Here is a 17,354-nt window from a genome sequence, read left to right on the forward strand (position 1 = left end):
TTTTCAACAAACCCAACTAGGGTTAGACCTTCGTAACAGACACACGTGCACACTACAGTGCACTCCCGTTACAACGGACACAGTTGCATCAAAATTATATTTATGACAATATAAAAATTCAGGTCCAGAAATTATCATTACCAGATAGATCTTCGTATACTTGACTGTTTGGCTATAATGAAGTTTTGATGTAACGAAAGAAAACTACATACCAGTTCCGAGACCTTTGTAATACAGCGCACTCCCGTTAAAATGAACACGGTTATGATGAAATTCCAGTTACAACGAAGTAAAAATTAAGGTGCAACATTATCCACTCGTATGTTTTTTATTGTTTGTTTGGTTGTAATGAAATTTTGATATACATGTACTACATGTACATTATTAACGAAAGAAAGCTGCCAGTCCCGAGGACTTCTTTATAATGGAAGTCCACTTTAATGGGGGTTGCCTGTACCAAAATACAATGAATTGTACATTCCAGTAGACATGGGCGGTTTTTAAAGACACACAGCTCATACCTGCCTCATGGGAAAAAACAAACAAAACCAGCTAACTATGTATAGACATGATTTTGGTTGCAGCAAAATCAACTGCCTGGAAAGATTTTGTGTATGCAGTTTTTGTTGATGTGGTTACCTGTACATGCTTTGTTCAGGAGCCAAATGGCCATGAACTTCTCCCAACTGACTTCAGAGTTAGTATCCTGCCAGTTCTCAGTTATGCACTTCTAACTCCCTTTCAATGCCACCCCCCCCCCCTCAAAAAAAAGAGGAAAATTACAACAAACAACCAACCAAAAAAATATTACCTGTTGTTCTAAAATAGTGCCTTTTCATTAAGTGGTGCTCAGTGTGCACTGTAACAATACTTTTCCTATCACGAACATCACACTGATCCTACAGTTTACTCACTCCACCCTTCCCTTGGGGAGCAATTCAGCCAGGCTGTTCCCAATATTTTAATCTTCACATACTTTATAATGAAAGAAAACTGCTGGTCCTGAGGATTTCGTTATAACGAGTTGCCTGTATTGTAGAAACATACACACCTAATATAAGTGTGTGTGTGTGTGTGTGTTTGTGTGTATGTTTGTCTAGGACACTGCTTCAACAGTACCCAATTACAAAAATCTGGAGGTACATGGAATATCGAGACAGGAAATTTGTATAAAATGTTATTGGAAGTTCAAGAGGATTTGAGTACTGTCTGACCTAATGCATTAAAATCATTAACATAATATTATATAAATGGGGAAAAAATGTATACCAATACCGACTACAATGTACAATTAATTACACAAGGATGTGGAAGATTCTTATATGATCTTGCACATGTATTGTTCACCCGATTTGACAGATCTCACAGTAAAAATCACCATGAACATCTACCTGCTACTCTGTGTCAGTGTAACAAGATGCAGGAAAACCCCACTATTACAAGGTCACAGGGACTGCAGATTTTACCTCATTATAACCTGTAACTCCTCGCAAATCTTCTGAAAAATGAGACCAGCTAATCACAGTAATGGAAAAGTCAGGCCCACTGAATACACATTAAAAGCGGTACTTCGTAAGCAGGCTCCTCATAACGGGAATTCCCTGTACATGTAGGTTTGAACAATTATTGGGGCATATTAGGATGCAATGAATCAACTTTCTGCATAAAGACTACACACAGGTAAATATATGAATTTATCAGTTTTGTTTTTGTTCTTGCTTGTTTATCTTACTGAGTAAACCTGAAGTTTTGATTCCCAGCTTGGTGACCCAAATATGCCTTTTAAGAATTTTTGGTTGGCCTGGAAACTGACAAATCGTTGCCAATAATGAACCACAACTAATTTTGCGACCCGACCTAGGGGTTGCTTGTATAGCCTTTGTATACTCACATACATATCAATTATGCATACAAACAATGAAATCCAACTTTAAGGCGAGTAGAGCGAATTGAATCTTGGGATTTGATTTCTTTTATTTTTTCAGTACTCAGTTCTGTTATGGTGCTGTGATTCACACATTCTCACTTTCTTGTGCTAAAAGTCGAGGAACACAGTGTGTCTAGATTTACTCCTAAGTGTAAATTGCAGACATCATGTAATTTTGAGTGTTCAGACATACAAACAAAGTACCGAGTACCACTGCCACGTGTCAACAATACACGTATGACTTGGTGAGGAAAACCAGCCAAACAAGAACAAAGAATGTGACATCTGTCTTATGGAAAGTGAAGATACAGTGTATAATGCTTCTTGATGAATGACGAGTGACTGTGAGCATGTAAACATCTTTTCTTGCCTCAAGCATTTGTAGGCGACACAGATGTAGATATTCTTGCCTTCCTTCAAACATCCCAAGGGAAACTCACTGCGTCAACACTAGAAATTCACCACTGGAAATTGTCCCGTTTCCTAGTGTTATTCATGACTGACATATCACTGATGCCCAGTGGAGCTAGAATGGTCATCTGCTGGTCTCTACTAGGACATCAAATTGTAGAGAAGTTATTTTAAGCAGCAGTGAGAGAGCTGATGTGACATTTCCAGGCTCCTTCAGCTGTTTGCAGAGTCTCTGACACAATACATGTAGTATTTACAATGTTTGAGAGAAGACACTTGTGTGTTCACTACGTTGAAGATGGTATGACACTGGTCTGATTGCATCATCTTCCCCCTCTGAATCCTGTAGCACAAATAAACAAACAAATAAAAAAAAAACAATCTGTAAATATCTACATTGATACCGGATTTGCATGTACCATAATCATGGAAAGAAACTCTGCATTGAGTAACACGAGATGCTAGCGATAACAATATTCTCCCTGCAATGAAGTTTTAATCCAAATCATTGTATCTAAACTGGAACCTACAGCCCACATAATAAATACGACAGAATACATGTCATTATGAGACTACATCTAATTTGGAGTCAAATGGGGCCTGAGCTTCCGATCCTAGCAGAATCTTTGTCAGAGGCAAAATGACAAACAGGCAGGGAAAGCAATCACATATAAGGACTTCACACAAGAAGAAGAGTCAGGGACGGGCTAGGGACACAGAACAAAGAAAACAAAAGGGGGGGGGGGGATAGGAGGTCATGGGCAAGGAGCCCAGCAGGTAAAGGGAGGGGGATTACAGCAGGAGGGTGGACAGACAAAAGGCAGAGGAGGGTCAGTGAAGATCCCGAGGACCATGGGGGCAACCTTTGAAGGATAAGGATGAATAGGGAGGCAAAATCAAACAAGATAAGGAACAACAGAGGGATAAAGAAAGGAAAAGAGTGAAATAACAACAGCATGGGGAGGGGGTCTGAGCAAGCAGTGAGCCCTATTAAGGTGTACCAAGAGGAGGCAACAAAATGAAAGTGAGAGTCAACCAACAAATGCAAGTTATCAAACATATCAAAGTATATATACAATAAAAAAATAATAACAATGATATTGATAATAGAAATGAAAATGATAATTGATTTTTTACAACAAAAACAATGATAAAAAATAATATTTTTAATAGAAATGAAAATGATAATAAAAAAAAATAATTATCAATAAGCTCAGGCCCCTTTTGACTCCATTTTACTCCATTGGCCCGCCACTATTGGATAAGCAGTTTTCAGCAGCTTTTTTTTTGCTACACTATGAGATTAGTTCACACACATACATGTAGGTCAATGTATTGCTAAAAAAAACTTGCTCAATTTGGCCAACTGGACTTGCGAGTCAAAGACTAAGAAAGAGATCAGCTTCAAAACTCATCTGGATTGTTTCTTTAGCTGTGAACTGTTCCCTTGGTACTTTTACACTGCTGCTCCATAATCAGAAATAATTGAAGATGATATCTTACCACCCCTGAATCCTCCGCCGCCTCTACCACCACGATTAAATCCTCCACCTCCACGTCCTCTGTTGAAGCCGCCACCACCACCACGTCCTAAGAACAAGATGAGCACAATCCCAAAGCTGTAATTGGTCTGAGAGCACATAACAACTTTAACGGCAATACAAACTGCTGGATTTTCCCATCCTTTTTTTTTTTTTTCTAACAACAAAGGAGGCAAGAGATATGTTTTTCAACTGCTCAAGTGCAGCAATGCTCAAGTCTGAAGGAACCTTAAAGTGATGATGTAACAGAGATTGAAAGGATTACATACTCGGTATTCAGTGACGAGATATTGGACAGCTGTGGCGATTAGTGTACATAGCATGCCAATGAATATTCTTCACTGATGAAAAAAGTATGTCAACGGTTGAAGAACATACATGGTGATGCAGTCTTTATACAATGGAGGTGAAACTTTCTAACTACATCTGATACAGTATCTCTTATATCTCTCTTTGAAAAGACCACCTGAAAATAAATACTGTATTTGTCATACATTTTGCTTCTTTTTTTTTTTTCCACAAATTCTGCGAGTCAGGTGCCATTTGTAAATTGAACAACACATGAAAATATTAACTCTGACCCCGACATGAATGTGATGTGCACGCGTACATTTCTCTGTTCATCGCTGTACTCCACAATCCTAAATTTAACCATTCGCAAAATCATTGGTAAGTCCCAATTCACACACAAAAAAGGAAGACTCACTAAACATATGGCGTGTACAGTAATTGACTACAAAAAAATGAATGATGAGAGCTCACCTCTGAAGCCACCACCACCACCTCTTCCACCGAAACCTCGACCCCCTCCTCTGCCTCCCCTGCCTCCTCGTGTCCCTCCTCTCTTCTGGACTCGACCAGCGGCTCCTGCTGGTTTGGGGAGAAATCTCTGAAGAGGGAGCAGCTTGTAGGGATCAATATAAAACTAGATTGAAAACAGAGGAGAGAGAGAAACGGGGAGAGAGTTATGCAGTTTAGGGTATGTTTTCGATTTCATTAGTTTTGAGAGTGACGAATTGATCATGTACAGTACAATTACACTGGAGTCGACCAGTGGTTTTAGGGTTGTGACATACAATCTGTTCCTTGTAGCACAACCTCCCAATGAATAGGTGATATTCTAAATGCCATATCACAACTTTACTCGACAATATGCTGAAAATATAAAACTAAAAAAAAAAAAATTCAATTGGCTGAAGATTTTCATTCTTGGCTTACAGTTAAGTTACAACGGTCAAATATTTACAAGTAAGGCTTAGATAGAATGTTCACAAGGCTAAGATAGCATCAAAAAGAGAGAGCATCTAGAATATTACAGCTTCCAGGACCATTGAGCTGGTCCAGGATCCTGGTCGCAAATGATTTTGCACTCAAGACGTTTTCTCATGATGTTGGCACTCATAAATTCATGCACAATATTGTGATATTTTCCATGCAATGCACTAAATATTTCAAGTTGAGGACCACTCTAAAATTAGCAAGTGGCTTAGTCTCCAATAAAACAGACTGAAGATTACGGGACACCTTGTTCAATCAACAAAGGTCAAAGAAATTTTTCCCTATCTTTTTTTTTCAACATTATGCATGCATAAACATACCCCATTAACTTCATAAGGTAATCTAGGTATCCTAGTTTATTACCCTAATCTCACTCTTACGTGACCATACCAATGCATACTGCAACACATTATGAAACTTTACATGACATGAACATATGTGTGTATGAGACTTCTCACATGACAGTATCTTTACAGAATGGGACACATATCAGAATAAAATCTATTTAAATGTGGTATTCCCGATACAATGTTCAGGGAAGCCCCCATTATTATGAGGTACCAAGTCTGTCAATTTTACCTCCTTATAAACGGCATCTCATTGTCAACCTACTAAAACAAAGACCAGCAATGGAAAATTGGGACTGTAGGATGCACCTCATTAAAAGCAGTAGGCCTACCTTGCAAGCAAGTACATTATACCAGGCTTTCCCTGTATGCCCTTTACTTGCTTTGCTGCACTTCGCTCCATTCAGTGTGACATTTACACTGCCATGGAAGTGATGCAGTAAATGCTTTATCAAGGTCATAAGACACAAGGAGACAGTAATCATTCTTAGCCACAAACTCTACAATTGTTCAGTTGTCAAGGTGAAAATGAAGTGGACAACGCATTCCTCACTTACCTTCTGATCCTTGTTGAACGATGATGCTGACATATTGTCTGATAATTTCACAGAAAAGAACTGAATTTGTCCAGAATTAAGGAAACACGGTATGCTTGAAACTGAAATTTCTCAAGTGTAAACTTACTGATGGCAAGGAATACACAATGTATCATATACCTGGTCCTAATCTTGTGAAGAAATACATAGGCCATTTATGCATCACATATAATATTGGTGTTCAATATCAGTATGAGCTGAACAGAAAGTTCTGAAGGTTGCTCTGCAATCATTTTTTTTTTCAGTACTACACCAAAAGTGGTGTTCCATTGACAGTTTTAGATTTAAATCAATCTAGTATTGCTATCCTACAACATATTTGATTTTCAAAATTTGTTAACATTTTCTCAGAATCATTCTTCGTCCCTACTGTTTGATATATTTTCTATACTACACTGCAAACAGAAATTAATGTCCAGTCATGCATACCGGTACTTGTTATCAAGATACAGGGTCAATCTGGATCCCCATGCCAGACATGAGTATCATTTTCTTTTCAAAACTACAAATCTGTTTAATTCTGCCATCCATAGCATACATATTTGTCTTTGTTCAGTGTGTATTCAATATTTGAGAATTAGAAATGGATACATAATCTGTCAGGTGTCCAAATATCTCATCGACTTTGCCAATCTGCTGCTTGTTCTCGAGGAAGATGGGTGCGTTGAAGTATGGGATCTTCTCATTTGTCCCATGGCAGACTAATTCCTCCTGACATGGATGCATGTATGTTCCAATCTCTGTAATGAAACAGATAACAAGTAAGAAAATCCACTGTGTTTGAATTATCACATTTACCTGCCACTGCTCACCACACAAACTTCTTAATCAACTGTACACTGATTGTAGGACATGAATGCCAAGCCTGATCTTGTGGCAAGTGAAGTTATTGCAGCTTTTTACAATCACTGTTAAACACAATCACTGTATGAATTGAAAAATGTCCATGTGATGCAGCATCATCTTACATGTACTACAAAACAGCCATCATGGCATTAAAGTATCGAGTACTCATGCAGAAGACTTCATACACAGAGGGAAGGTGTATGTCTGGGCCTGTGATGAAAGTTGTGTTTTACCATAGCCATAGAGCCTTTCAGCACTGTTATTTGACTAGTAACATTGGAGTTAAAGAATTAAAACAAAAGCAGCATCTGCATATATAAGATACCAATGACAAAATGTATTTGAGTACACACATGTACACAAACACAAATGTGCATCATGAAATGTGTTATGTTATCATGGAGAAGGGAAAAAATAAGTAGGGCCTACAGAATTCGAATCATTGATAAATCCCCAATTGCGATTTCTTACCAGACAATGAATACTATCACTGACATCAATACCAGTATTGCTGTTACAGTCTGTAAACTTGTTTGAAATGATCATTTCTATCTTCTTCTTTTTTTTTTACTGCATTAAAGCCTTTAAATGTATTCAAGATTGATGTGAAAATTATTTTGCTTTCTGAGAGTATCTGTTTCCATTTGTGCTGGAACACTTACCTGTCACCTCTTCTGGTGGACCCTGATTGTATCCTCCTCCACCACCAAAGCCTCCGCCCCTGCCTCTTCCTCGCCCTCCAAAGCCCCCTCTACCACCGCCACGATAGCCACCTCCACCACCCCCACGAAAGCCTCCTCCTCCTCCGCGACCACCTCCTCTGCTACCCCCTCGCCAGGACATTTTCTTGCAAATGAAACAAAGAAAAGTCTGTGAGTGCCATCACTTGATGAATATAGTAAATATACAAGAGACAGATCAATCTACTATTATCGTGTAAATTCTATGCATCATACTCTTTTCAAGTTTACACAAATTCGTTCATAGTGCAACATTTACCTGAGCCTTGATTATAGTATAATCACTACTAATACATGTAGACTGGAAGCAAGATTTCAAATGAAATCAAATGAACATGTAAACTGTATCGTTCATTACTAAATCTTCATTAGGAGTTACTACACTGTACATTAGCATTTAACAATTTTTTTTTCAACTGCTTCCCATCCATCCTGCAGTAGTCTTGCTGAAAGAGAAAACAACAAAGACAAAGAAAGAATTAAAACTAATTGCAGGGGAAGCTCCGACATTTGGTCATCATGCAAATAGTTTCACCGAATGAAAGCCTCATTGCAATGCACATTACCCAGAATATTGACTGCTTGTCCAGCTTTGGCTGAATGTGAACATATCAATATTATGCATAAAAACTGTAGGACCTATAACATACTTCTGTAAGCATCCTGCAATATGTATGACAAATTTCTCTCTCAAATTTAATCATCACTGAATCATGATCATAAACAATATTACAAGAAGCTGAATCACGAATATAACAATTCCACATTCTGTGGAAAAGTGTCATTTGTTGAATGAGGTCAAGAAATGGAAGAGTGAGCATGTAAGGTACTACGACAATCTATCACTTGTAGTATCAGTTGCATCTAATTCTAGAAATGCACTATGGGAGCACACACTTCCTGTTAAAATTCCCTAGTGAAATGTTCCAGAGGCACCAAATCCAAGATTAATCTAAGGCATCCACCAAGCAGCTCATTTCCACCCATATTGTGACTTTCATCCTATAGATCCTAGAAACTATCACATTTGCACATTCACATCATCTGCATTATTTGATCCTTGACCATTAAAACATACCCTCATCTCTGACCAACCATCATTGTTGCTGCCATACTTTCTGGCCAAAAGCGCAATCAATGGCTCCGCGCCATGGGTGCAAAAGTAAAAGCCCCATCTGATCACTTACATACACACATTGTAAGAAGAATCCTTTAAAAAAAAAAGAAAAAAAAAGAAAAAAGAATAATGTGGTTCCAGCTGCTGATCAGTATCACCACCAAAATTTAATTGTTTATTCCTTGTGTCATTATCAACTTCTTCAAATTTCACTCAAATCTGGAACATCCATTTGTATCTTTTTGAGTTACCGTATATGCCGTTATTTTCGCGAATTTCGCGAATTGCAGTTGGATTGCGAATTTAACAACACGCGAAATTGTCTCCATGCGCTTTGTTGATAGAGGCTATTAGAGCATTAACGTAACGATGGCTCCCCATGTCGATGTGTAAATTACTACGTACATGTTATGACAGAATGGATGATATGCCATTAAACAACGTTAGATACCATTTAATTTACCACACTAATATTACGGCCTCTAACGTTACATTTTAGCAGCCGGTAGATAGGCTTCCAGTTTAGGTAGGCCTAACGTTAATGCTAATCACTAACGTTAATAGTATAGAAGTATGCCTACCATGCATGGATTACTACAGTGACAGTTGGGACTACGCTAGTGGTACGACTTGTTCTACATTAGATTTTTTTTACCTGCGAATTCGTCTTCACTCAAGGTTATATGCAAAAGATACCGCAGTTCTTTGATGCGTCTTCTATTCCTCTTACTAGAAGCTCTAACTTTAACCTCGAGACGAGTAGTCGCAGTCGCTTCCTCTCGACTCCGCTGTTCCGTTTCCCACGTGGTTGTACACTCAACCACGTAGCATTACCGTCCTCGCGTCGCATGCATGCAATACTGCACACGCTGTTATTTTCGCGTACAGATATTTTCGCAAATGACAAGGCTACACACATTTTCGCGAGATGTTGTTTTCGCGAATTGACGCCGACGCTTACGTTAATTCACTTCTAAAGGCCGCATGGAGACATTTTCGCGTGTTGTTAAATTCGCGATCCAACTGTGATTCGCGAAATTCGCGAAAATTAAACCCTCGCGAAAATAACACGAGTAGCTACGTCTGTTGTTGGGGTGGGGTGTACAAAATCCCCTTGTTTCGTACCGAACTAGACAAACTCGACCGCAAGATATCCCGACCCTGGACTGTGGACCGGACCTGAACGCTGACAGCTCATACCACTCGAGCTGTCCAAAGTCGGGTTTTCAATTGGGCATGATTTCTTAAACGAATTCCATTTGCTGCAGACTTTCAATGAAAGAAACACAGATGAGTGATGTAAGGAAACGTGTTTTGCCGAATTTTTCAAACACTTAGTTATTTTTTTCAGTCATCTCAGCATTCCTCTGCGGCTCAGGCTGCATGACGAGATAAAAACGACAGGTGTATAACACAATTTGATATTAAATTTTTGTCATAAAATGATGACAATGAACCGTCATATAGGCCTACATAGATGATGCTATCTACATAGTCTATCCTTTAGTCTGTGCCATTTTCATGAGCAGTGCACGGACTCTGTCATCTTAGTTCACCAGGATTGCTCACCTTAAAGAAGAAATCCAGTCAAAATATAAGTTAGTCTGATAAAAAAAAAAGAGAGAGTAAAATCTTATGAGTTCAAAAGTAAAAATTTGACTGAAATCGGATGAAAAATAAGGAAGTTATGACATTATGAAGTTTTGCTAATTTCTACAAAACGTATCTTGTAGAGTGGATATGAATATGCAAATGAGTGAGCTAACCATGCCATACCCTCACAATTTTCCATTGATCGTGTACAAAAAAAAAAAAGAATGACGAAAATTCAATGTTTCTGTCATTGAAGTCTAAAACATGATGTTATTCCCGGTTGAATAACTTCAGAATAGTGATCAGTTAGATATACGAGGATTTGAGCCTCGGGCATAATTGCGTTTGAATGAAAAACTGGAAATTTCAAAATTTCATATACAAATTATATTTGGTAAGTCGTGAGGGAATGACATGCTCACTTTAATTGCCAATTGCATGTTCATATTGACTGTTCAAGAACTGTTCCCCCCCCCCAAATAGCGAAACTTCAAAATGTCATAACATCCTTATTTTTCATCCGATTTTGATTAAAATTATACTGTTGAACTCGTAATATTTTACTCTTTCTTATCAGACTAACTTATATTTGGATTTGATTCCAGGCCCCTTTAAAGGGTTAGGGGAAATCAGTGTTCATGCTAAATGGATACCCCAAAGTGCATGCTTGTTATGTTTGCGCAAAATATTATGGCCCGATTATTGCCAAAGTTTGGACTAGTTTTTTATTCATTTGTTTTCATTTCGAATTTCGATATTATCCATTTGTCTTAAAATTGATTATGAATTAGGTTTTCTCCAATAGAAATCATATACAGTGGCGTACCGTGGGTCAAGACATTGGGGGGGCACCTCATGGCAGCAACATCAGAATTGCATAACGTAACAATTAAATGCGAGCGAGCGGAGCGAGCGAGCTTGAAAATTTTGACATTTTACAGTCCCCAAACTGCCGTTTGTAGCTATATATAATAATATATGTATATATATATATATATATATATACATATATACATTTGCTTTGGAAATTAAGGGGGTTGCAACGGGCGCAACTGCTGGCAGTTGCTGGCAGTAACATCACGAGAATGGCATAACGATTAAATGCGAGCGAGCGAAGCGAGCGAGCTTGAAAATTTTGACATTTTATAGTCCAAAAACTGCCGTTTTTAGCTATATTTTTTCGCTTTGGAAATTAAGGGGAGGGGGCGCACCGGGCGCAACTGCTGGCAGTTACTGACAGCAACATCAGGAGAATTGCATAGCGATTAAATGCGAGCGAGCGAAGCGAGCGAGCTTGAAAATTTTGGCATTTTATAGTCCCAAAACTGCCGTTTGTAGCTATATTTCTTCGATTTGGAAATTAAGGAGAGGGGGCGCACCGGGCGCAACTGCTGGCAATTACTGACAGCAACATCAGGAGAATTGCATAACAATTAAATGCCAGCGAGGGAAGCGAGCGAGCTTGAAAATTTTGACATTTTACAGTCCCAAAACTGCCGTTTGTAGCTATATTTTTTCGCTTTGGAAATTAAGGGGAGGGGGCGCACCGGGCGCAACTGCTGGCAGTTACTGACAGCAACATCAGGAGAATTGCATAGCGATTAAATGCGAGCGAGCGAAGCGAGCGAGCTTGAAAATTTTGACATTTTACAGTCCCAAAACTGCCGTTTGTAGCTATATTTTTTCGATTTGGAAATTAAGGAGAGGGGCGCACCGGGTGCAACTGCTGGCAATTACTGACAGCAACATCAGGAGAATTGCATAACGATTAAATGCGAGCGAGGGAAGCGAGCGAGCTTGAAAATTTTGACATTTTACAGTCCCAAAACTGCTGTTTGTAGCTATATTTTTTCGCTTTGGAAATTAAGGAGAGGGCCTGGGCGCACCGGGCACAACTGCTGGCAATTACTGACAGCAACATCAGGAGAATTGCATAACGATTAAATGCGAGCGAGCGAAGCGAGCGAGCTTGAAAATTTTGACATTTTATAGTCCCAAAACTGCCGTTTTTAGCTATATTTTTTCGCTTTGGAAATTAAGGGGAGGGGGCGCACCGGGCGCAACTGCTGGCAGTTACTGACAGCAACATCAGGAGAATTGCATAGCGATTAAATGCGAGCGAGCGAAGCGAGCGAGCTTGAAAATTTTGACATTTTACAGTCCCAAAACTGCCGTTTGTAGCTAAATTTTTTCGATTTGGAAATTAAGGGGAGGGGGCGCACCGGGCGCAACTGCTGGCAATTACTGACAGCAACATCAGGAGAATTGCATAACGATTAAATGCCAGCGAGGGAAGCGAGCGAGCTTGAAAATTTTGACATTTTACAGTCCCCAAACTGCCGTTTGTAGCTATATTTTTTCGCTTTGGAAATTAAGGAGAGGGCCTGGGCGCACCGGGCACAACTGCTGGCAATTACTGACAGCAACATCAGGAGAATTGCATAACGATTAAATGCGAGCGAGCGAAGCGAGCGAGCTTGAAAATTTTGACATTTTATAGTCCAAAAACTGCCGTTTTTAGCTATATTTTTTCGCTTTGGAAATTAAGGGGAGGGGGCGCACCGGGCGCAACTGCTGGCAATTACTTACAGCAACATCAGGAGAATTGCATAACGATTAAACGCGAGCGAGCGAGCTTGAAAATTTTGACATTTTACAGTCCCCAAACTGCCGTTTGTAGCTATATTTTTTCGCTTTGGAAATTAAGGGGAGGGGACGCACCGGGCGCAACTTCTGGCAATTACTGACAGCAGCATCAGGAGAATTGCATAACGATTAAAATAATGCGAGCGAGCGAAGCGAGCGAGCTTGAAAATTTTGACATTAACACAGTCCAAAAACTGTCGTTTGTAGCTACATTATATATTTTTTCGCTTTGGAGGGAGGGGGCGCCCGGTAAGCCCCCTGGATCCGCCACTGGTAGTCAAGGGTGTCGGTTTATGTTTATGATTGGGGGAGGTATGACCAGCGAGGGGGCGTCGAAGTGACCAAGCGGGAGAAGGATGTCCAAAATCTGCACTTTGTATAGAGCATCCCCTAATTTGTTTGTGTTTGTGAGTGTGTGTGTTTCATATAGATGGAAAAGTTAGGAAATAGCCAATGTCAAGTCTTATTATTGGCAAAGCAAGGCATTTTAATATAGACTAGTATGTAAAGCAACACTGCAAAATCAATGATCAAGCTTTGATAGCAAATGTGTACAACCTATCAAACATCACATTGCGCAACATTGCAGCGACTCTTTTTGCCATTCCGATGTTCTGAGTACACTGCGCACATCCTGCTTGTATTCAAAATGCCAAACAAGAATCACACTGAATCACAATCTTTTGTCGTCTCCGGGCTTTTTGAACAATGTTTCACTATAATACCTCTTTAATTATATGGTTAAAAGAAATCTTAGAAAAATATCTTTTTTCTTGATCATCCCTTCATGTTGATTTCAAAAGCAGTTTACTAACCCTTGAATTACCATTTTGGTAGGTTTTTTTTCTTCTTTTTTTCTTCTTTTTTTTCTTCTTTTTTTTTTTTTACCAGCGGATTGGGGGGGGGGGGGGCACCTGCCCCCCCCCCCCCATGCCCCCCCGTAGTTACGCCTCATATATGCTATCATCTTTTCGTGGCACACAAAGATACCCTGCTTAGTGCTTACGAATTTTAGGACCACAGATGTACATAAATTTTCATCAATTTCATGATTGCTAAAGAGTACTGGAAAGCCGCAACATCAAATGAACATGGACAATCACATTCGCGAGGTTAGGTGATCGAGCTAGTCACTTTGCTCCCTTTATATACATGCAATATAAGTGGTAAAAACTTAAGGGGAAGTGGGATTTAGGGGGTTTGGGCGAGTTGAATGAGGCCAAGAGATGGCAAAACACATATAACATTGTAATGATAGCCGCAGTACCTGATAGTGCACCTGCACCTTATTGTTAGTCAATGTTAGTCAATGCATGAAAGAATCATAACCGGAGAGGATGGTTTATGTCTCAGACAAATTGCATGCAGTGCCCGAAAAACTCCATGTTATCATGTTTGTTTTGTATACCTACATGACTATAATAGGACTGCTTATCAAACCTGAATTGTGAAAATTATCTTTGTTAGATTTTGTCAAATTGATTTTACCACTTTCGTTTTGTATGTAGGTTGCTTTCGTATTTTGTATCTTTTTTTTTTTGGGGGGGGGGGGCGCTCGCATACCCTATGGATAATTTTTTAAGTTAATAAGGCATTATCGAGAAATAGATCCCCTCTCCATTCACCGCCATTCATAGAATAATAATAATAATGATAATAATAATAATAATAATAATAATAATAATGATAATAATAATAATAATAATAATAATAATAATAATAATGATAATAATGGCTACTTGTATAGTGCACAGGTCCACTTTTCAGTGCTCATGACGCTTCAAAAATGAAAAGATATATACATGCATATACTGTATATATGCATATATAAACATGTCAACAAAGAAGAAAATGGCAAACAAAAAACTAATATGTATACCAAATAAAGAATATACAACATATACCAATTAAAGTACAATATTGTTCCGAACATTATTTACAATGACATACAGCAATTACAGTCCTCAGTGTGAGAGGAACAGATTTTAACAGGTTTTAAGTTTGGATTTGAATGTCTCTGAAGATGACAGTTCCCTTAACTGAATAAGTAACTGATTCCACAATTTTGGTCCCATAACGGAGAAAGCACGATCGATCACCCCAAACCCCGGGGCGCTCCTTGTACACAGCTGGTTATAGCGTTGGGGCTGGTCGCAGTTAGATCACCCCATCCATGTTTCGTCATAGCCGGGGACTTCTTTCAACCTCCATAGACTTTGCACATAGTGGAGACGCACACGCAGAACAAGAGGGGACGGATATCACGATTTGGCCGTTAATAAACTTGAATTTGAACATGAACTATTATGTCCGTGAATTAGGATTCTGGTCATATTGTCCAGGGTCGGAAAATCACTGGATCGAGTTGTCCAGGGTCAAGTTGTACCTGGGTCGAGTTGTCCCACACATATGTACAGAAACGCGAATTTTGTAGCAGTTGACGTACGCGATTACGCGTTGTGAACAAAACTGATGCTAGCTGAGACATTGAAGAGTAACGTAAAGGAAAGTCAAGATGCCAAAAGAAAGCAGGTAAGTAGTAGACATCTGTGCCGTGACATTCCTTGTACCGTATCTTGCGGATCGGAATTCAACAGCTGAGTATCGAGTATCGAACGTTACTACTACCGTTAATCTTGCCCGAACTCGTATGAACTGTGCTGTGTGAGCAGCGTGCATAGAGTAGTCCCGTGTATTCAAATTTGTGGATGTGGAAAGCCGTGCAGTGCATGGAAGGTTTCGAAGTTGACGAAGATGAGACAGGATGATGACTGATGTTGAGGATGATGTTGGCCTTTTGAGGCAGTGTATTTTCTGCGACTAATTTACAGTCAATACAATACATTTACACGCACAAGCCACCACATGTTGGTGACTTACAGTCTTACAATGTGTATCAGCAATGTGATCAGATGTAAAAATAAAGTTGTCATCGTATAATTAATGGTCATGATGGTTAGTAGTCCACTGCACTAGGCTAGGCGCTATCCACTAATCATGTGAAATAAATTCAGATGTGAATTATAGTCTCTTAGTCTAGACTCTTCTAGCTACTAATACTAGTATAGTGAGGTGCCCGCACCTCGTCAGGGGCCCGAATACTGTCACCCCGCTTAAAATTGTTTTAAGCGCACTAAAAACAAACATTTAGATCTATGCCCGGGACTGCGTTCAGTACGCTTGATACTGCCAATGATAGCCTTCAAACTTTGCAGGGCTACCACAACCAAGCAAACAGTTTTTCGCAAAAATCTGAAATTTTAATCGGAATACTGGTACGTGTTATAAGTATCACCACTGTCCCCGCACGCATCTAAATACGTCTTTTACGCATCTTTTACGTGCTGCTATGGCAGCATCACGGTCATCTGCACACGTCTTTCACGTGCTTTGTCTATGGGAGCGCGGGTGACGAGTTGCGGACCCCTTCCTTAGCGCGCAACTTTTTCGCATCGTTCGTGTTTGACGACGATAGCTGCAAATTTTCGATATCGATCAGTGAGCTTGTGATTCCATTGGAATTTTCAGTATTTTTCCTGTATGTGAGTTGGATTTCAAAGAATATCAGTGGCGAAATGTGATTCAAACATTAACTATGACGAGGTGCGGGTCACCCAAGTATACTATCTAGAAAATCTATCTCCAATTCTCTGATTCTGCTGTCACGAGTAACGACTGTAAATGACTGAAGAAAATTGCAGTTTTGCACCAAACACATTCAACAGGAAATGATATAAAATTATAGATCTAGGATAGAAGTCTGTTTTGAATTCAAATTCAAAGCAAGCCGTCCATAATTTGACCATATGTTGTCCAAAATTTGACAGCAGGCGGGCCACATGTAGGATCTAGAATTGTAGAAACCTATGCTTTTGTGTGTGATCAAATCTTGGCGTGGCAGGTTCAGGGTGGTCCACAACTTGAAATTTGAGCATGTTGCAAGCTCAGAATCGAGAATATTGCAGAAATTGTATGTATCACGAGCACAGAGTACGCAATATTACTGTATACGCCAAATATTTTGCGAGGTTTGTATTTTCGCAAAATTTGCGAGTCAGGTGCTATTCACGAAATTAAAGACACGCAATGCGGCAAAGATATTGACTCTGATCCCGATGTGTGACATACGTACATTTCTCCGTTCAGTACTGGACTCCACGATCGCGAATTTAACCACTCGCAAAATCGATGGAAATTTCCGATTTGCGAAAATTTAGACTCGCGAAATATATGGCGTATACAGTAATTCGCAGCTTATCTCTCTTTGTGCTGCTTACATTCAATGTTCTCTCTCATGTTTTGCACACAAATA

At 39.4% G+C, this 17,354-nt stretch overlaps 2 protein-coding genes across 2 annotated transcripts in view; one reads left to right on the forward strand and one right to left on the reverse strand.

The window, feature by feature from the left end:
• Positions 1 to 3,169: 3,169 nt before the first annotated feature.
• LOC140228820 (H/ACA ribonucleoprotein complex subunit 1-like) lies at positions 3,170 to 9,594 on the reverse strand. The gene is made up of 7 exons (XM_072309093.1): positions 9,459 to 9,594; positions 7,609 to 7,792; positions 6,692 to 6,840; positions 6,062 to 6,121; positions 4,642 to 4,804; positions 3,842 to 3,928; positions 3,170 to 3,201 (listed from the first exon to the last, which is right to left on the reverse strand). The coding sequence occupies exons 2-7, from the start codon at positions 7,787 to 7,789 to the stop codon at positions 3,170 to 3,172; spliced, it is 672 nt and encodes a 223-aa protein (XP_072165194.1). The 5' UTR covers positions 7,790 to 7,792; positions 9,459 to 9,594.
• Positions 9,595 to 15,471: 5,877 nt separating this feature from the next.
• The window catches only part of LOC140228668 (probable ATP-dependent RNA helicase DDX46), a 29,417-nt gene continuing 27,534 nt past the window's right edge, over positions 15,472 to 17,354 (forward strand). Inside the window, exon 1 of the mRNA XM_072308931.1 lies at positions 15,472 to 15,574. Coding sequence (XP_072165032.1) covers positions 15,558 to 15,574 — 17 coding nt within the window. The 5' untranslated portion in view covers positions 15,472 to 15,557. The remainder of the gene's footprint in view (positions 15,575 to 17,354) is intronic.

Source organism: Diadema setosum, chromosome 5, assembly GCF_964275005.1.
Source record: "Diadema setosum chromosome 5, eeDiaSeto1, whole genome shotgun sequence".
Lineage (NCBI taxonomy): Eukaryota > Metazoa > Echinodermata > Echinoidea > Diadematoida > Diadematidae > Diadema > Diadema setosum.